Source organism: Rhipicephalus microplus, chromosome 5 (assembly GCF_043290135.1).
Source record: "Rhipicephalus microplus isolate Deutch F79 chromosome 5, USDA_Rmic, whole genome shotgun sequence".
In the NCBI taxonomy this organism is placed as follows: domain Eukaryota; kingdom Metazoa; phylum Arthropoda; class Arachnida; order Ixodida; family Ixodidae; genus Rhipicephalus; species Rhipicephalus microplus.
Window position 1 is genome coordinate 26,654,621 of NC_134704.1, and position 21,982 is coordinate 26,676,602.

The window sequence follows — 21,982 nt, forward strand, 5'->3', positions numbered from 1 at the left end:
AGGTATACAGAATACTGTTTTTTAAGACGCTTCGAGAATTATTGAAGCTTTGATCGGGTGACACTTCGAACCTTAAAATTAATAACTCTGACCTACTCACTCGAAGATAGTGTAGAGTGCAGTAAGCGTAGGCTAAACCTGCAAGGTTAGCTTACGCAGTTGTTCAATTGTACATGATGTGATGGCGTCGGTGCCCCCAGTAGCGTGTTCGAAGCGTAATACCACTTTTCAAGTTTCCGTGTTATATATCAAGTTCGTAGACATGTTAGCTGCCTTTGGGTATGTCTCATCTACCACCCCATCCTATCTGTTTCCTAAGACATTAAAGTTAAATTTGTAAGTTGAAGTGAAGTGACCACCTGGTTGGCTTCTTGACACTGAAGAGAAAAGAAAGCTAGGAAATCAGTGAGAGAATCTGAAGGTAATCCGTCAACGCAGATCCCATCAGACCCACTAACTAGCATCACATTCTTTTTTTTTTCAGAACCACTTTGTAGTGATCTACTCCGCACTCATTAATTCTCTCAATATAGTCCATAGTTTCACATGATCGTATGCCAGCTGCATTTCTGTACACACCCGTCTGACATAGTAATTGAGGCTGACGGTCCATTCCGGTACTTAAGCTGCATTCAATGTTTACTTTCGTCATCTCGTAATTACATGACTATTTGACCATCGAAACAAACCACTAAAATCACAATGGGAAACAGCACACTTAACGCGAAGGTGCACTGGCTTGAATCTCTCGTAGAGTGTACCCGCATGCGCAGGGCAGTGTGGACATGTCGACCTTTTCGACGGCCGATTAAATGCCGAACATGAGTTATGGCAGCGTATTTTCGTAAAGCTTAGAATCCGACGTATATCGCAATCATAATTCCATTAGTGGCTTAAGCAACAATTAGGGCCGTCCCGTTTGTGAGGCACGTGTGCCCGCATAATACGCTTGCGATGACGCCGAATGGTTTATCGGTCGTGTGAATTCCGTCTCAGACTTGAATCCTTAATTGTTCCGTCTGCGGCGAGGATTACCAGGAAAATGAAGCGTGTATTGATTGATTGATTTGTGGGGTTTAACGTTCCAAAACCACTATATGATTATGAGAGACTTCGTAGTGGAGGGCTCCGGAAATTCCGACCACCTGGGGTTCTCTAACGTGCACCCAAATCTGAGCATGCGGGCTAACAACATTTCCGCCTCCACCGGAAATGCTGCCGCCACAGCCGGGGATTCGATCCCGCGACCTGCGGGTCAGCAGCCGAGTACCTTAGCCACTAGACCACAGCAGCGGGGCTGCGTATATCGATTGACCCGCAGGGTCCTTCGAGAGAGTAGAACTACACTGTGCAACATTTCGATGAAGGCGGAATGCCCATGTTTGTGGGATGTAAGTGCTCGTCAAAGGCGTGGGCAGAATTTTTTTCGGGGGGTGGAAAGGCACCTGCTTGATTTCGGAAGGGGCACCTCCTCAGAATAGTCATTTTTTGCTCTGTATGCTAAGGTGAAAGAACAATTTAGGGGGGGGGTCTTGTGTTTGGGTTCGAGGAGCCAATCTCTGTATACGCCACTGGCGCATGTTAAATAACATAGGAAGGTCCAAGTTTCACGGCGCCCTCCTCTGTAGTGTCTCTCGTAGTCATATAGTCGTTTTGAGACGTAAAATCCTACATATGGTGTCGTACGCTACCACCATGGCTCCGCGCTCGTCATTGCTACGACTGTAACACCAGAGAAAGTTCTCCTGCCAGAGGGCACTGCAGTAGCCTGTGTTGTGGATGCTGAGCCTGTCAGCGTCACGCCACATAAACCTGCCTCTACCAACGATTGTTCTATGAGTAAGCCTGGATCAACCTCTCCCTTCACAGCCCTTATCGATGATGATTTAACAGCTATGCAGGCGCAGCAGTTGCTTGCGTTATTAACGAAACACGCCGATCCTTTCGACACCTGCTCCTCGACGTTATCGATATTATCAGAAGCAGGACTCATAGTTGGGCTAGTTGGTGATATATTATGGGCAGTAACAGCCCATAATGTATCTTTGTGTATCTTCTCTTCGTCCCGTGAGTTTGTGCGCTGTTACTGCCCATAACGTTATTATCAACTACATAGCAGGACGAGCGATGACGCACAGTAACCAGGGTTTCTGAACTATGAAGTTTTTCGGTTCTCACGCTATCTGAGCGCGTATTAACAATAACGTCTTATGCTATGAAAACTTTCGTAAGACGATATTTCAGCCAATCACGATGCGGAACATATTGTTAGTGAAGCCAGCTGTCCAATGAGAAAATGCGCTTACGAAAGAAAAGCTTCTGGATTCGTCACCTGGTTTCTCTTAGAAATTTTATTTGTATTTACTTAAACTTCAAGCTTAGCCTGAACACTATCAGCCAGCGGATTGTCACTCTATGAAATGGAAGTCTTCCTTCTCTTTCCCCACTCTCAATTTATCACGCTCTCATTGCTAATTCGTCAGAAATTTACAGAATAAATATGGAAAGAAAATGAAACGTCGTTCATGAAAACGTGCCTTCAATACGCCCAATCAGCAATTTATATCGCTCCACAAGTGCCGCTCTCCTGAAAAAAACTGTCATTCGTTCTATCGCCAGCGCATGATTGAGAAATGGCGCAACAACTTGAGTGTCGTCACAAGTTCATTCGATCTCTATTCCACGGAACACTCACTAACTGGATTTTGTGCGAATTATATTCGCACCATCAAAAAGGTGGGTGCTCGCTGTATAGCCACGTCTGAACGCGCCAGAGAGGGCAATGCATGAAAATAGGTTCATCCGCGTCTTCCGAAAATCCTTTGACAGCGTAAACGTTCCGCTGCATAATTGAGCAGTCCTCTGCTGAGCACACGTACAGTCCACCACTTTGCGTGGGCCCTCATTGTGCAGCATAATGGCACATGAACGCGTCGCCTCCCAGTTGAGCATTAACGCTCTGAGACAGACACCTCCGCTGCTTCACTTCTATCTTTGAATCCCGTATTGCAAGGATAGGCGCTATAGGCGTAGGTACTGTCATTTCTCGGTTGCCTAGAGCCCGTCTTCCCAGAAGTGGATCGCTAGCGTGTGCGATTCTGATGTGCCGGTCTTGGCTCTCGAGTGCGTGGGCTGGCTGGACGCTGTCCACCATTGTCTCGCCTCACTCGGCAACGGACGCTCGTCTAAACGTGTGCTGGCGTCAATAAACATCACCTGGAGCCGACCTCCGCGTCCCTGACAATATTCCGCGCATCGAGTAAGTGCTGTAGTGACGCCAGCACCACCTGTCCCTGTTGCGAAACAAGTAATACGTAATCGCGCAAACGGGGAGAGACAATGTACAGAAAGCGAGATGGGCAATACAGAGGAGCGGTCATTGTTGAATTCGCCTTGAGTGCTCGGGCCGATACCCCGTATTTATCTAATTGCGTGCAGCGCGAAAAGAGCTACATGTCTTGAGACATATAGCGCCACAATTGAAAGAAGTGTCAAGCGTTCTGACGTGTCCGTGCTTCATCTACAATGCCCTTAATTTAAGCAGGAGGGCTTGGAAATTTATGTTTAATGCCTTGGCACACTTTTTTCTGGCGGCGTCCGCGCTTACACTTCTTTAAAAATGAAAAAGGATTGCTCATAGCTTATGTCTTCACGGATGTTCATTTGCTTTCTGTTGCAGTGTCCTCTACCTAAGCTGATTCTGATAGTGCTGTTGAAAATTGTTCGTACAGAAAGTCGCTTAGCATGAACAAGTCGGCTGCTGGCATTCATTCATGATCCGCACCGTATAATATAGTTCATGGATACTGGTATTAACGCAACTGTCCGCTCAATGAGCGTGGTGGGTTCAGCACAACTGATGCAATAACGAATCCGATTGAAAATAACAAAGGTGTATGGTATTGTCTCACTCGCTCCCCGGCGACACTCGGGATTGTTTACACCGTGATTGCGCGGCGCATTGCTTATAGCTCTAGGCTGTCGGATATTTGTCTCGACAAACACGCGCGCACAATGGTGAGCGAGGCTTCATATTTGCCTATGAATATGAACCAAATGGTGTCCCCGTATCGCGCGTCAACACTTAATCTCCGTGTGTTGATCTTACTAGACAATACGTAGCTGTACAGGTTTTTCACTGTGTGATTGGCTAACGCTAGTTCACACTGGCGCGGCGCTGCGCTCATTTCGATGCGGGGACGAAGTGCTATTGGGCGCGGAAGGCGCGGGCATTATTTATCGCGTCCCCGATGCGCACTCGTCACGGCTCATCGTGCTCGTGCTCGCCGTTCGGCCCTGTCATTGTCGTCGACGCCATCACTCTTTCAGGAGCGGGTCCGTCGCGCTGGCGCCCGCTGCCGCCGTCGTTTGCTCAAGCCCCAGCGGGACCACCGGAAAGGGAGTCCGAGTGATAAATTAATCGCGAGCGCGCCCCCCAAAACTTTCGATTGCCGCTCGACGTTTCCTGCTGTTGGCAAAACGGTTGAAAAATACCCTTGTCGCCACTTCCGTCCTTACCTAAGGAATGGTCTTTATGCACGAAACCCCGGATCGTGCGGAAAACAAAAAAGCATCGATCGGTGTTCTGACATGGAGTCGAATCCTCGTTGAGCCTCGTGCACGTGTTAGGACGTAGGCCTGACGACAAATCTGTGTTATTAGTTTCTTGCCATTGTAAATAGCCAGTAATGAGACTTTGAAAACATACATTGCCCAAGCCTACTTCGTACATCAAGCACTCCCATGGGACACGAAGCTAAAGAGCCTTATTCTCTTTATCCTTTTCATCTTGCGAATAGTGGCAAACGAAGACTCGCGTTAAATTGAATCCCACTCCCACTTTTTTTTAGTGCTTTCTGACTCTTTTAGTCTGGTTTACTTCAACCTGTCTGCTCTCGTGAAGGCTATGTAAGAATAGACAAACCTGCGAAGAAGTCCGAAAAGAACCCGCTCGAGGCACGTAAGGTGGAACGCCTAATTGTATTTCTTCCATCGGCGAAACCAACAAAACCAATCTATCGTACTCTGTCGATCTACATCGCGGTGCGTGTGGGACTGTAGCAAACGTCGTTGAGAGACAATAGTGTCTGCAGATCGCTACCGCAAAGTCCCCTCCTTTTGTGTTCTCAGAAGGTTAGCGCGCGCGGTCGTGGCGCCACCGAACGACTGGGTAAACACTCAGCGAACGAGGGTAGAAGCCATGCGGCTCGGTTGCCTCGCCCTTTTTGGTGGCCTTCTTCGAGAGAATGTAGATGTTGTACCGCTGACTAGTGACGTGCAGTGTAATGGAAGATAGAGACATCATGGTACGAATCCTCGCGAAAAAAAAAGGGCATATTTCCTGACACACGGTAAGCCCACTGGCTAATCTCTGCGGTACGACAGCGAGGGCTTTGGGCTTGTCGCAAAGCTCGTTCAATCGCTGGCTGCGTTGTGACGGCAGGTATCGATTATACAGCGCCAACTGCATCCTCTACTTCGCTGCACCTATCTACGTCGACAGTGTGTAGCAGTGGCTCACCGTTTGCTCTAACCCGTACAGGTGTCGACGCTTCGGTCTCGAGTGGCCAGGCGTTGCAAGCTGTACAAGAATTATGCGACTCGTCGTTGGAGAGTTTGTCTTTGCATTGTACAACACGACGTTTCATTCTGAACAGGATTGCTTTGACAAGGGTGCAATTCCGCTGGTTGCTCCAAAGATCCAATTAGTCCAATGTTGATTTGCACAGAACTGCGCGTTAAGGTGATTCGAATTCGGGTGGGTCTACAGTGCGAGACAATTATCTTAGCACAAGCATCAATAGTAATGTGGGTAGGTAGATAAACGACTTTATTGATTCATGAAAGAATTGCGCGAGGAGGCACAGGGGAGATGGGGTGAAGGAAGCTGGACGATGATGACCTCTCGGGTCGCTATAGGTGGCCTCTCTGGGCTTAGTCACCTGTACGGAGCTGCAGCTCCAGTTGCGAGCTGCAAAGAACAATGTACAACAAAAAAACAGTACGGAAATAAAGAAAACAGAAAGAGGCACAGTATCTAGACTTCGAGATGAAGGTATTACTGATTTACTAGTAACAGCAGAACCGCACGTAAGACCATAGTAAGACATATATTGAGGCCAATCTAGAAACTGAGCGAGAATTGTGTGGCTGGTGAGGGCAGCTACTCGCGTATCTGCGTCTGCCTCCTCGACTAACGGCATAGATATGACAAACAAAAGTTGTTGATTTTCTTATATTACGCAGGGAATTGATGTGATGCATCTTAGGAGAGTAAAAGTAGATAAGGAAAGTGCCTCCTTCATCTTCCTCAGCATGTTTCTCTCCAACACTGACTTTGTTGAGACGTGTCAGAACTATTTCTTGCAGGCAAAGTTCGTTTCGACGAACTTCGCAACGTCTGCTCGAATCTCATCATCTTACGGAGAAATCACTATAGTCGCTAAAAAATATATTGGCTTAAGTGTATTCGGTCTTGAAGTAATATGGTGACGTATCCAGCACAACTGCTGTGACTCCTATCATGGTGCAAATGCCTTGTTTATTGTCAAGGCGTCATGTCGGTGTGCTAGGCTGCGTGCTTTTTCTGTGTCTTTAGTCGTAATAACCCCCGCAGGATGCCTGTTCTCACGTTTCCTCCACCCCCCACCCCACCCCCACGTCCCCGCGTCACTGTCGCTGAGAGACATGTTTGTGCGGCGCAGAGGTAATCCTGGCATCACTTGTTCCTTGATTGAATCGCGCCTAGACGCATGAATCGGGTTTCCCGCTCGCAACATCCCTCATGATACATCCATTGAAAGTTGAGCCGGCTCTCCCGCGTCTCCCATTGGCTGATGAGCGGGAGCGCACTGCGTAGCCATACTTCGCAACGTGACACCGTCTTCTCGTTCTTCGTTATTTTCCGCAGAACCTGAAACCGCTTCGCATTCGCTCGGCATACAATTTTGCTTTGTGTCGAGATGGTCTAGAAACGAAACATTGAGAAATCGCCACTCTGCTGATTATTCATTGCGACCCGAACGAAGTAGAAAAGAATGCGAATATGAATTCGGGAGCAGTTCTCGTGCATAATAAGGCGATGAGCTGTCGATGAATGCAGTCCAGGTCGAACGAGCGTGCCATATTTCAAATATTTCATATGTGCGAGTGTAGGCTAATGTGAATTTTGGTGCGTAAAAAGGAAGACCATGATTTCGACACCATGGCAAAGAAACCCGATGATAGAGAGACAAAAGCTATACGTGAATAATTAATGAAGTGACTTTAATTGGTCAAAGCGTCTTTGTTTCTGCAAGCCGTCGTTGGTGTGCGCGATGCACTGCCGTGAAAAAATGAAAACCGAATTTTATAGTAAGTGTAAAAGTGATAAAAACACTTGAATATTCAGTCGTATTGTAGCCGTAGATGAGGGAAATATTGCAATGTGTTTTCTGGGGGCCACTTTTAACATGTTAGGAACCAGATTTCTAGTTTAACACTTCCCTCATTAGCGGCCGTTGCAGTAATCATTTTAGTGCTTCTGATGTTGTGATTAATGTGTTGAGTAATGTGTCATTTTTGAAAAATAACTGAACAGAGGTGCTATTAGCTCAAGCCCAAGGATGTATAATTTTTTATCTTCTTGAGCCTCCGTCTTCCCGGGAACTGTTCACTTGTATGGGTAGATGCAGGAGAGCCTCCGTAACTTTCTCAACGCACCCGTTTCATTCCTACATTTAGGTCATGAAGCGAACCGAAACTCTTGTACTTGCGTTTATAATACACATATTCTTTTTTTCTTCTTCTCCTTGCGCAGGCAACGGCAGCTGTGACCAGGTGATCATGAGCAACAGCTCCAAGAACGGCACCATCACGAGCCCAAACTACCCGAACCCGTACCCGCCAAGCACGCGCTGCAACTACCACTTCCAGGGGGAAGGCAAGGAGCGCGTCCAGATCAAGTTCACCGACTTTGACCTTTACATGCCTCACGAGGGCATCAAGGAGTGAGTCAGCACTTTATTCTATCTTCTACTCGACAGATCCCGCAGATCGAAGTGGCCAGGCTGTTCGCTGCGCTAAAAGTTCATGGCTTCTTCCGATTCATGTGTTTTAAAGGCTTCGATATTTGCTGCCTTTTAAATGTGCTAATGCAGATTATGCTCGCTTTATCACGGTTTCTCGTCAGCCACTAAAGCAGTTTTCGCGTGATCTTCAACCAAGAATAGCGTGAAAATGGCAAAAAATGGCGATATATCTCACACTGTGCCTGATTCACGTGTATGTGACTTCAACAAGGAAAGACAGAAATTTCTGGACACTAGTGTGGTTGACTAGTACAGAAACTTGAGCTTGTTAGTACGCGGCTATAATAGATGAGGAGAAGAACATACCAAAAAATAAAAAAGACATCAAGCTGGGTTTCCTAAATGTGCGCCAGAAATCAAAGTGGCATACGTTTGCACTTGTGGTGTACTATTTGTGTACTTTTATATCCTCTAATACTTGCGAACCTGCTATGGCTACTATCAAGCATATCATAGCAACTTCTATTTATTACACTATCGAGACTACTATAAGCGGCTGGAACATAATATTTTTTAATTCTTTGACCGAACTCACATGCAGCACTATACACTAAATTTCAAAAGGCGCTCGCCCATTCTCGTTATTCCTTTTATATCTTTCATCACAAGGAGAAAAATGTCCGTTTCACTAAAAACTTCGCAAGATTTCAACTTCCGTATACGCCCGCTTGTACAAGAAAAATGCTCGCGACAGCAATCGCCATCATTTACATGTCGTTCGGCAAGCATCGATTTTTGTTTTGTTTTGGCATTAGTTTATTATAAACTAGATGAAAAAAACGGCAGCAACGCGCGCTCGGGACCTGTCCACGAATGTCTACGTCACTCAGCAAGAACACGACACGCTTCCCTCCTTCCTTCTTTCATGCGTACACGCCGAAACTACCGACATCCATTCCTCACCGACATTGTCACCGACATCCATTCCTCTTTCATTTAAATCACCGCACTCTTCTACCGCACACTGGTCACAAAGAGGGGGCTGACGAAAAATTCAAAGCGGTGTAGGAGACACAAGACCCGTCAGGGTGCTTTTTCATCGTCCCCGCTTTAAAAGAAAAGACGCCTGCCGCGAAGCGATGGCCGGACTTGGCTGTCGCCTGTTTTCTGTTTCTTGAGAAGACGCAATTATTCATCCTTCTAGCGCACTCATGTTAACAAACTTAGCCGTTTTTCTTATCTTCTTCGTTCGCATAGTTTTCACGTGGGCCATGTGTGGCGACTATCTTCTATCGCTCGCTCTTTCGATAACAAATTGAGGCCGGTTACTCTCGAAGGGCACTCCTTCTAGAGCTCGAAGTGGACGCCAGGAAAAGAAAGTAGAGCGAGAAAAAAAAAGGCCAGATATATTGCATCATTGAGCGACCCATAGGCCCACCACGTCGCTCGCGTCGCATATAATCGAGCTGAAAGCCTTCGGGCTTTAAAGGATCTTCCGGTGTACCCGTTCCGAACGCAGGGCGTTCGGCTGCAGTATGGTTCTTCGGAAGCGTTCCCGATTTTCGGTCTTTTGTTTTCTCTCACTGTCTTTCTTTTATCTAGACACTTTTTCCTGCTCTGCCGTGACCGATCTCCAGAACGCTGTGCTCTCTGAGAGGATAGGTTAAAGTCAAGCTTTCAGGAGATTGTTTCAAACGACATTGATGAAGCAGCGTCGTTGCAGCGTCGTGGCGTATGCCGCTGATTATGGCGCTCTCCGTTCGACTTGAACAACGCGCTGGTTTCGGAGAGCCTTTAGCCGCCCACGAAGAAATGACGTTTTAGGGGCGAAGCTCCTTAAAGCGGTACTTGTTCGTCCCTCGTCGTAGTACGTAACATGTCTTACTCTTTGACCTGAAAGGTGGTGCCAGTGGGAGATTTCTCATGTGTGTTGCTGAACAATAAAAATTCGCAGCGTGCGCATTAACTAAAAGCCGAATTCTCCTGTCTGTCATTCCCCATTAGCACAGCCAATGGCATGTCCATTGAGCACTATCTGGCAAGAAAGGGTTGCTACGTTATACTCGCTGGGTGTAACCTCCTTGGTTTTAGAAAGATTTAGCGAGCGTTGCACCGCATTGCCGTGAATACATTGAACTTGTATATACCATGAACTCGAGGTGGTTAAAGGTGGGAAGTAGACACGAAGCGCAAGCCGTCAGAAAGTGTGCGTGTACCACCTCTCGTTTCGGAAGTAGGCACGTGACTGGAAGTGCTTGGAGGAGAAAGGAGACGTGTCTTTTTTATTCTCTTCCCCCTAACAAGACAGGAAAATGAAGTGGGTGGGCACAAGCGACGACGTCTTTAACGGATATTGTATGTGAGCCGATGTGCGTCCTGTAAAGCGTGCACCTCTGTAATTACTCTCGTTTAGCGGCAGAGTCAGCTTTACAAAAACTTGTGATTAAAAAAGTTTTGTCAACGGCACTTTTTGACACTTTAGAAGTGTACTTAATTTTTTTATTAAAATTACATAGCTGAAAACTATCGTAACTTTCTCACCCCCCTCCCACCTGCAAACACCGTTATCTAAGAAGCAAGTATATTGAAAGTGCCCAAAAATAAGCCTAATGTAACTGCGCGCTATGGCAGTCAAGGTCTGTTGTGAAAAGGCCACCCGCTAAGGAAGCTTAGCACGTAATGTGTCATGCTGCTAATCTAGAGGGCTAGCGTTCAATTCCAAGCCACAACGACCGCATTTTAGTGGGGGCGAACTGCGAAGAACAAACGTGCGCTTAGATTTAAGTGCACGCCCTACAAGAAATCCAGGTGGTCGAAATTTCCTGATATCCCAACTACTGCATCTCTCATAATCATATGATGGTTTTGGGATATAAAGACGCAGCATTTATTGTTAGCTGAATACCCTCGCAAATCAGGTACCTAATTTGTGCATTAACGTTCTCTTGTTGCCTTTCTGGTGTATGCGGTCAGAATGTTATATGGTACTAGCCTGGAGGAGACGGTTTCTTAGAATTAATGGCATAGCAGACAGGTACAATTTATAAGGGTGCTTGTCAAAGCACCTGTCAAAGCACAAGCTGCTTGTCAAAGCAGCTTGTGAAAGCCAATAGGAGTACGACAGGCAAAGAGGTGTAAATTCTTTCATAGCGACTTTCTTTATTTCTTTTTATCTTCAGTGCAGTTGGTCTTCAGGCATCCCGGTTTCCTGCGTTTTATTCACCAAGTTGAACACTTGTTTTCTATACATCATTTTGCATTTGATTTCCACTTTTGAAAATGTTTGTTAGGCTATTTCGACTACCCTTTACCTTGTCAATCAATCAATCAATCAATGTTTTTTTATTAGCGCCAGAAGTTTACATTGTGACTAAGTATGCAGGAGGAGGTCCCAAGGTAGTAAACCGCAGGCGGGACCTCCGTCATTGGTGCTCAGCGAACTCAAAGTCAATATTCATGCGTCGACTTTCAAGCCACATCAATCTAGCCTTAATTCTATACTCTGTCTAAAAGACAAAGATGTGTTCGGCTTATTTGTTTTTTTTTGTATAGTAACACCGAAGGGGTGTTTCTTATGGTTGTTTCACTTGATTGTATGTATCTTATATCAATCCTATGTACCTATACATTGATCACCTTGAGTTCGCAGCAATTTAATGTTGTGAAAGGTCAGCTTTACTTTTTATTAATTTATTAATATGTGGGGTTTAAAGTCCCAAAACCACTATATGATTGTGAGAGACGCCGTGGTGGAGGGCTCCGGAAATTTGGACCACCTGGGGTTCTTTAACGTGCACCCGAGTTCGAGCACACGGGCCTAGAACATTTTCGCCTCCATCGGAAATGCAGCCGGCGCAGCCGGTATTCAATCCCGCGACGTGCGGGTCAGCAGCCGAGTATTTTAGCCACTGGACCACCGCGGTGGGGTGCTTTTATTTTTTTTAATGTTGTATGTATGTATGTATGTATGTATGTATGTATGTATGTATGTATGTATGTAGGTATGTAGGTATGTATGTATGTATGTTTGTATGTATGTTTGTATGTATGTATGTATGTATGTATGTATGTATGTATGTATGTATGTATGTATGTATGTATGTATGTATGTATGTATGTATGTATGTATGTATGTATGTATGTATGTATGTATGTATGTATGTATGTATGTATGTATGTATGTATGTATGTATGTATGTATGTATGTATGTATGTATGTATGTATGTATGTATGTATGTATGTATGTATGTATGCAGGTAGAAACTCACACGTTCGCGCAGTACTTATGCACTGTTCCAACACGTGCGCTACTGTAAGTGCGACGCAACAAATAAGCGTGTCACGTACAATTTCGGTGCAGCTTCCATGTCGTCCTGTTAACACACTCGCGTTTGCTTGCTTTTTGGCTGGCTCCGGCTCCGTTAAACGTTACGAGGGCGTAAAGGTCGCGAACCTTGCCGACGTTATTACCCTTACGGCCGGAAATACCGTCCGCAAGGACGCCTTCCTCTTCCGGCGAAGGCCTTGAAGTGGCGGTGGCTGACCCAGCCGCATCGATCGACCAGGTGAAACTGGGACACGGTGGCAGAGAGAAACTTGCGCTTCTCTTGGGCCGCGCCCGCTTGTTTCCTGCATTCGTATAGCGACGACCAACGTGCGGCCGCTCGTTGCGCTGATGCGTGCAAATCAAGGCCAGCCTGCGCAAGCGTCGCACAGCTCCGTGCGTTATGTTCGAGTCGGCTGCGCTGTCGGACGATCAGAAGAAACCTCTAACTCCGCGCGTTCAAAGTGCGAGTGTCTGGTCAAGCTGTTCTCTTTCCAGTTACGCCTGAAAGGCGGCTTCGTACGAACCCCCTCGGCCCCACTCGTTCTTGCTGCCAGAAAGTCTGACCTACTTCTTGTTGTGTCTGGATCTGTTAACTAACTTCGTCGGCTTAGGTCAAGTTTCTGTGTTGAGTTTACGGTTTCTGCCGCACGCTCTGCATGCTGAACAGACAAACTGGACATAGGGGATAAGTCCTGATTTATTACCCGCCACGATGGTCTAGTAGTTATGGGACCGGGCCGCTGACCCGGAGGTCACGAAATCAAATACCCGGCCTCGGCGGCTGCATTTTCGTTGTGAGTGGCAATTCTCGGGGCCCGCGTACATAAATTCACGTACAAGTGAACTCCGTGTGGTTGAAATTTCTAGAGCGCTTCACCACGGCGTCCATCATAATTATATCGTGGTTTGGGACGTAACCCCATCAATATTATTTATTGTGAATCCAAATTGATTGATTGATTGATTAATTGATTGATTGATTGATATCGTGACATTGCAAACCTGTCTCGGTCTCCTGCAAATGCTTAGCTGACAAATCTGAATATCGCGACATTGCAAACCTATCTCGGTCTCCCGCCAATGCTTAGCTGATAAATCTGATTCGGTTTGTCATTGCAGAGAAAAGACCAACCGTGTTAGCTTCGTTACTAGGGCGTATGCGCGTGAGCTCTAGGACGCGTGTATCGTTCCCGGCAAAGGTGGCCACACATCCGTGAGAGCGAAATGTAACAACTCTATTGTGTTCGGCCGTGGTGCGCGTCAGAAAACCTTAGCGACGCATATTAACCCGGGGTTTTCCACAACGGTTTCCCTCATATTCGTATTGTAGCTCTCTAGCACGTGAATAAATTAAATTATTTGACTGTGTACATACAGCACTGGCAGTTGAACTTTTTCGTTTAAAAGGTAAATACACTTAGAGGTGTCTCGTTCGCTTTTAACTATAGCTGCGTGTCCATGAACCGGTATTTTTTGGACTTCATCAAGTGAACTGTGCATCCGCGGCCACGCTTGTGTAGAGCGCTCGAGCAGCCGGTTTTCGCTCTGCGGGGCGAAACCTTGAGGCAGCTTCGGGCTTTGAAGTGGTGTATCAAAAGCATGCGTGGCCTAGTTGTCAGGCTGACCACGTCAGAACCTGATACTGCCTCAATGTTTCGCCCCGCAGAGCGAAAACCTGCTGTTTGCGTGCTCTACACATTTGTGGCCGCGACTGTACATTCCAGCTGGCGCTGATTTGACTGAATTCGATAAATGACGAATAGGAACCAGTCATTACTATTGCTTCAAGTGTTATTCAATCAACGTGTGATCAAATGAATTACCCACTTCGTGCACTATTTACCAGCACCGTCTCTTGTATCGCGATAGCAAAACAGAAACATAAAGAACTAGACAATATCTCAATGCACTACGATGTGCCATCACGCGGACGCTCAGTAAATCAGCACCTTGTTGTAGACTACTGAGCGCGGCACTGTTCAGACAGGAAAAAAATTAACCTGTTCTTTCTGTTATGTTGCCTCCTTTAGCTGTCTACCTCATTATTCCGACCACTATCTGTCTAAGCCACTAAGCCATCCCTACTACAATAGTGAAGTCAATGCTTTCGGGGACTTCTTAAAGGTCGTCTAAATCGTGTACATAAGCCACGTCAGGAAGCGGTAGGCATTTTCGCGATATAAAAGTAGAACCCCTGACCAATCGCTAAATAGCGGAATGACAGGGCGTACTAACAAAACATTGGGATAGCAAGTAAAAATGAAGGCGTATATTCACTCTCCGCATGCGTTTGTTGACTGCATTTTGCTCACGCGACACCTTGCCTTGAATCACGATTTTTAAAAGTTAGGTTTCCAAGATGTAGGTACCAGTATAATGTCGGTACCGAAATGACCTTTGTTGCAAAATTCTGGTTGATTACAAAGCATTCCTGATCTTTTAACTGTAACAGAACAAGCTCTGGCAGTCATTGCTGGTCATCGCGCAGATTTGGCCACAAATTTTTATGAGCTTACTTGTTTATCGGCAAATGCGAACATGGTTTTCATTAAAGCAAGATTATAATTTCTGATCGCAAGATTTAAAGACTACAAGGCATTAAGAAGTAAAGGTTATGAGTCCAAGCTTGGCGAGAATTTCGCTTTGTTGAAAATCACTTTTATGTTTACGCTCTGAATTTTAACTCGTGGTGGCTCACGTCACCAGCGAAATCCATTAGGCGTAGCTAAATTGCCCAGTTATCCGTGGTTTGAGCCGATGTTGCCTTCTCGTGCTTTTCTGTAATGTTATGCTTAGCGCAGCTTCTATTGCCCCAAAATAAATTGTTGTAACGTTCGTTCATTATAGAGGCAGAACGCTGCGTCGATATGGATCATGTCTGGCGCCATAGACGAATCGTATATAATTCACAACGACGCGATGCGAAAATCAGTCTGCGATTCGCCAGCATGTGTTAGCAAACAAACGAGGCCGTTTCTTAATCGAATAACGAAATACGAGTAATCAACAAAGGGCCGGCTGATACGAATAACGTCACGTTCATCCCTCCACCGATAATCTAGGGGAAATGCCGCCGGCGCGCTATCACCCAATCATGCTGCGCCGTTGGCACGCATCCGATAGCGTCCGCGCGTGTTTTAAGTCATCCCCGAAAACAAGCTGTTTCGAAGCCCGGTCACGTTCGCCACTGGCAATTTCCTTTGAATCCAGAATGCGGCGCCAAAAGAAAACTCGCTCCACGACTCCCCCGTGAGCGCGTGAATTATGACTAGCGGGGAGAAGCGATTTTTTTTTCTTTTTCGGACACAGCTGCAGCTTTCCTATGCACGTCTAGCAGCGCTCCCTAATCACGCGTCGGAGACGTGCTTACGGGGTTTTAAGGACGACGTGTGGACGACGCAGGGTGATTATCCTTTCATTACGGAAACAAGCTCCTCTGTGCGCAGCCCTCGTTACGATTGTGTCTTAGAAACAAGTTATTCACGACGCATAGTTGGTACTCGTTATGAGAAGAAATTACAGCAGATAAGACACATGCAGCGCAGGGCGGCAAAAATATTTAGTACTATTTATAGTTGTTCTTTGAGTCGTTTGTGTTATTGGCGGAAATTATACGGAAGCGTAAAATCGAACAGTCAATGACGTCAAGGAAAACATTAGGGATTATAATTGTTGTGTTTAACTGCATAGTAGTGATTATGAAATAAATTGAAATGCATCAATTAGTGATGACGTCGTTGCATGACAGCATCGATCATAGAGGCCTTGCAAAACCACGTCAACTGAAGAAAGTTCTCAAAAATGGCCGGGGGAGGATAGATACATAAACTACGAAGAAAAAGAATACACCTTTTGACTTCGTGTCGTCTTAGGTGAGGACGTAAGGACCCTAGTGAGTTCTTTTTACCACTTTCGGCGCTAACATAAAACTATATATCCTACTTGAATCGCGGAAGAGTACGTTCCCGACTATCACTGTACACTTTGTTGTTGTTGTTTTTTCATCACCACCGACGTTTGACGACATGTAGTGGGCGGTTCTCATTCCCCTTGCGTAGCCACCTCTCCCATAGTTGCCATATTTAATACTGACCCAGTAAACCTTCACGTTGCCGCTGGCTGAAAGAACTTCCGGTCGTTGTCTCCCAGGTCCCGGAATGCAGCGCTTGTTCGTGAAATTCCGCTAGCGTTGAACGAGCCTGGCGTCGACCCGAGAAAACGTCGGGGCACCAGTGAGCGTTTATTCTGGACCCCGCGTATACCGCTGCAACGCCTAGAGACGCGTCCGGTGTAACGAGCACCTCACCAACATAAAGCTACCGCATACCTCCGTACCAACGCCCGATTCCCGTAGTAAAAGCGTTCTCCTCTTACAAGGGTGGCACACCAAGATTGCATGCGCCGATAAAGGCTGTTGGGCTGAGAGTTTGCCGAGCCGCCTCATCTGCTCCTACCGTTCTTTGAGCCGCAACAGCTCAGCGTTACGCCGTCGCCTGTGTCATTAGGGAGTTTTAGAATACCATTTGCAAGCGTTGCGGGCGTAGCGGGCGTTGCGGGCGCCTTATGAGCTTTAGTATAGCGTTTGCCCTGCTGCGAACCGGAACGCGCGATCGCAGCGACGCCGTAGCCTCGAAACCAGCGCCTGCGGGCCCCATGCGGGCCGCCATCGCCGTGCGCAATTTCGAATTTTTTTTGCGTGCAGTCCGCGAACGTGAACGCCGACTCGCGTTACGACGCACGCGCAGTAGCAGCGAGCGCACCACAAGGGCTCGCGGTGCGCTATTCTAAAACTCCCTATTCCTTTCGACGGAGGCACGCTGCGTCAGCGTGTTCTGCAACACTATAGCGTGCAGAACTGTTGGTGCTATATACATGTACGCTTTCCTGCGCAAGAATGCGATAACTTTGCGTGGCGTAGCGTGCGCTGCACCCTTTTCATTTGTCTTATTCGTCGCCCAGCAGGCACATGCACCGGTTTCTAAGTGCTCTCAAGCTACATTTAGCGACGTTTAGCCTTAACCATCTCATAAAATTTTAATTCTCCGAGTCCCAGCACGAAACATGCTAAAGATACCCCTCCGCCTCTCCGTTTCTTTAACTGAGATGGGATTACGATGTTTCTTAAGTAATTATCGTTCGCAAAGCTTTTTGTTCGTCTGTTTGTTTCTTTGTTTGTTGTCATTAGCTGACCACTTTCACTAATATGCTTTCCCGCGAACGATTCAAGTTTAAAAACACTTATGCGCGAATGATATCCCTGTAGGCTTTACGATGGCTGGAAAGCAAGTAATAACGCCGTCGCAGTAACTTTCCACTGCCCTTTTGGTATATGTCATATTATACAAGATTAGCAGACGTAAAATATAGCATTAGAACCACTACAATGAAACAAGGCTAGCGGACCTCTTTTCTGCATAACAATAGTAACGCCGCTACTGTCGACAAAAATATGATTATCATGATGGCCTATATGAATGGCTCACACCAACGTAGAAGGCAGTAGTTCCTATCTTTTTCACCTATGCGTTTCTTTTTTTTTTTTCTAGCCAGGCTGCATTCTCGTCAGCAATAGAGTTGGTAAGTTAGCATCATCGCGTCGACTGTTAGCTCCTTTGTATAAGTTCTCTAGGTAGAACTGTTCTTCGAAAACATCAAACTCACCCTAAATATCTGATTTTCGTTTAAAATAAAAACATGAGAGAAGAGTTCATAGCAGTTACTTTCAACCTGCCCTTTTTTGCGTAAAGCTCATACCTGCTCGTAAAGGTGTCTATATTGGAGCAGTCGTCGCTTCCGTGCCGGCGGGAGGTGTCCCATCCACCACGCGGCGTAGCTGTCACATCGTCGACGTCTCTATAATAAGCTGCTTATAGGAACACTGACACGTCGCTTCGCTCCGGTGTCTCGGTTGTGCCGCATCGGCACTATCGCTCGCTGCACGGATTTGAGGAGAGAAAAGAGTGAAGAAACCAAGCCGTAAAATGTTGACGCGGACGGAGGTCGCGGCACGTGCCGAGTCGCACCGCCTGGTTACGACAACTTGCAGCCTCGCTATTTCTTTCGTTTTTTTTTGTTTTTTGCTTTGTTGATACCCCTTCGATTCCTGCGTCTGTCCGCCTCTCGACAGCTTGGCTCCGTGAAAGTGGTGGATCGACATACCATACAGGGTGGCGTTAGAGCATCTTCTGATCGTCATCACCGTGATCGCATGTCTGAATGTTGATAAGGCGTTTGTTTTTTAAAAAAGGAATGTGTGCTGAGCTGGATGCTTATCTGTTGGAGCCACGAGCTTCTCATTGCGTTTACGAGTGCTTCTGCGCGAAAACTGAGAGCATGTTTCCGTGTTTGCGATGTCACGGGGCACTAATGGCGTCGTCGACCTCCATGAAACCCTATTAGGCGCTTGTATAGCTTCGTCAACGCTGTTTGCACAGCTTTGCCCGAGTTGTCTGCACGCAGTTTGGTGCTTTTGGGGGAAGGCGTAGCGCGGTGGGCGTCCTTCGCTGTTCCACAACGGGATGCCAGCATCTGGAGTGAACGAATGGGCTGTAAACTAGTGTCTTAAAAAGGGGCCGTAAAAATTTTGGGTGTGCGATGATTCTCACGGCTGAAACAAGCAACTTAAGGTTGCGTTCTTTAATTCAAAACTACGCAAGTGCCGTTGCCATAATTAAGTGGCGTGAACATTACACATAGTTGTTGCTCGGGGACGTCAAAGAAAAGGGGTAAATATGTGGGCGTGTGGTCTGTATGGTGTGTATGGTTGAAGCAATGAGTTAGTTAGTTAGTTAGTTAGTTAGTTATTTAGTTAGTTAGTTTAGTTAGTTAGTTAGTTTAGTTAGTTAGTTAGTTAGTTAGTTAGTTAGTTAGTTAGTTAGTTAGTTAGTTAGTTAGTTAGTTAGTTAGTTAGTTAGTTAGTTAGTTAGTTAGTTAGTTAGTTAGTTAGTTAGTTAGTTAGTTAGTTAGTTAGTTAGTTAGTTAGTTAGTTAGTTAGTTAGTTAGTTAGTTAGTTAGTTAGTTAGTTAGTTAGTTAGTTAGTTAGTTAGTTAGTTAGTTAGTTAGTTAGTTCAAGTATGCGTTTCGGCGCGCATTGAAAATAGCTTGCCAGATTATTTACTACACCACCAGATTTCACTGAAAAAACTCATTGTGCTCCCGTCTTTTTCTGCATACTCAGATGAGCAGCATTTCCTACTCAGTGATGCATTCCGATAAATTCATTTTTGCTATGACAGCTGCGAATACGATCGAGAGCGAGGGCTTTCACTGGAGTTACAATGGTAATACGCCTTCTGTATACAAAGTTATAATTTCTGTTTAAATATATTTGCTTGAACTTACTAACGAAGACTAGTCGTGCTTCCTCGTAAACACAACTTCTATACCGAGTCGGCCATGGTATTATCGTGCAGTGCCATTCGTGTTCCGGAGCGTGCGTAGATTTTCTGGGAACTTTGAATCGTTTCTTGTCGCAGGCAGGGGGAGGGGGGGGGGGGCAAACTACGCCTACAGTTTCGTGCCACTTTCAGATTATAATCGTTATTTTGCTTGCGCGCTCTATCGGAAGCCGTAACGATCGACTAGAACGCTTTTTTTCCTCCGACAGGCTTGTTTCCTCGTGTAAAACACTCACAAACAAATCAGCTTACCTCTACGCGAGTATTTTCACTGCAACAACGCTCATGTGCGTAGCGTACAAGCCATCAAGTATCTGAAGTGTGCCTCGTAAGGACTAGGTTTTTTTTTTTTTTTTGTTATGTACCGCTTGCTCTAAGTTCATCTCGGAGCTTGCGACGCGGATTCGATGCAAGAGCGCGAGCGCATTGGCGAAGCGAGGTGCAAGCATAAAGAGAACAAAACAGAGAAGCACCAATCGTGGGAACATGGCGCGATGCGAGCAGCCCTCACTTCCGATCGACGGGGGTTCTAAGAAGTGAACACCGATGCGGCGAGGAGAACGTTCCCGAAAACGATCGAGTCTTGTTTCTTTTTTTTCTTTTTTTCTGTGCCCTTCTATCTTGCGAGGAACAGTGGTACGTGCGAGAGATGTATAGCTACGAGAAAGCGAAAAGAAGAGACAAAAATAAGAGTGAGAGGGAAACGGTGGCTGCAGCCAACACCACCTAGAAAAAATCTAGGTGGTGTTGCTGCAGCCGATTTGCATGAAGGCAGCCAAACGGGCACCGAGCCACGGAGCTCTCCTCTCGGTCCGTCTGCCGCTTTTGGGAACGAGCTGCCGCCGCACATGCCGCCACACACTCGAAATCCGCAGAGAGAAGCGGCACCGGTTCGCTGTGCGGCGTTTCGAAGCACGCTGATGGCTGAGCGATTGGGTCGCCCTCGCCCCCACCTCTCCTCCGAACACAAACAAAAACGCCGCACCGCGCGCTAGCATACGGTGCCCCACTAACGCACGCATTGAATCCACGCACGCAACGCTTATCCCAAAACGGCGAGCATTCGTCCTGCTGGGAGGAAGAAATCCCGAGCCCGGCGGTTCCGTTTGGCTGCGGTGCGCGCCCGCCAGTGCGCGCTGTTTACTCTCCATCTCGCGTGGCCTGTGGCAGCTGCACCGGCCTCGGGCGAAGACCAGTTGCGACGCTTTGGAAAGCGATGGCCAAAAATCGATCCGGATGGCGTGGTGGCAGGGGGGGGGGGGGGGGGTTCGTTTCAGATTCCTCGGATTTCTAAAGCCGCCGCACTTCGAGTCCGTTGGCCGAAGTGTCGCAGAACGCGGCGCGCGCTGCACCTATATGTTAGAACGGAAGACCGCGCCGGCCTCCCAAATGCTTTCTCTTTGCGCGACCGTGGCTCCGTATGGCAGTCAGTTATGTGCAGCAGCTTGCGTTAATAGGCGAGCGTTTCAAAGAGCACACGCCCCCCCTAATTGCTTAAAGTACTTCGACGTCACCGATTACTGAAAAAAAAATTCGACAGTGCTCATATTGTAGCGATGCTCAGGCGGGCTACTTGATGATTGCGGCGATGATTGCGGCGGGCTACTTGAACGTGGCCAACCTGTCGCGGCAATATAGTAGATGGCGGTGATAATGAACAAGACGTTGGCGTTCATTTAAATATTGGCACACATTAGTATTCTTTCGGCATCTGCTTCTGTATCTCTCCATTTCTTGAGCCAATTCACTCCATCACTCGCCAGCTTCGAATCCAGCTACGTCGAGCGCTGACTCAGCTTTTCAGTAGTGACCGTCGCAAATGAGTCACGTTTACGAAACGTTGTGCGCGAAGAAAACTCGTTGCTCCGGCCACCCTCCAATCTCCTTATTTGTAGCACGAAGTTAGCGCAAGACGACGTGAACGAAGAATGCGCTCATTAGCCATATAACTCGCTGGGACGCCGAGCCGCACGTCCGGCTGCGCTGGGCGCAATTTCGGCGCAGCCGCCGCACAGAATTAACCCAGGCCCTCGCTGGCGACAGACGCTTTCTTTCCTGTTCTTAGAAAGCCTAGGCTATGCAGCTGTACGCACTCAACGTTGCCACATTTCGGCCCGGGCGAAAGGAGGGAGCAAATAAGATGTAAAAGAGGAACCACTGCGGCAGTGTGCGTAGATGAAACGAATCTGCATGCAAACACTCTTTTCCAGCTAAAGTGGCGACAATGGAGGCGCGAGTTTGCCGCTAC

General features: G+C 46.9%; 1 protein-coding gene across 2 annotated transcripts in view; it reads left to right on the plus strand.

The window, feature by feature from the left end:
- Positions 1 to 21,982, plus strand: part of LOC142817696 (suppressor of lurcher protein 1-like) — a 219,706-nt gene that overhangs the window by 141,043 nt on the left and 56,681 nt on the right. For both annotated transcript variants that reach the window (XM_075895050.1, XM_075895049.1), the window contains one exon: positions 7,799 to 7,988. In XM_075895050.1, the coding sequence (XP_075751165.1) occupies positions 7,825 to 7,988 (164 nt within the window). In that variant the 5' untranslated portion in view covers positions 7,799 to 7,824. The remainder of the gene's footprint in view (positions 1 to 7,798; positions 7,989 to 21,982) is intronic.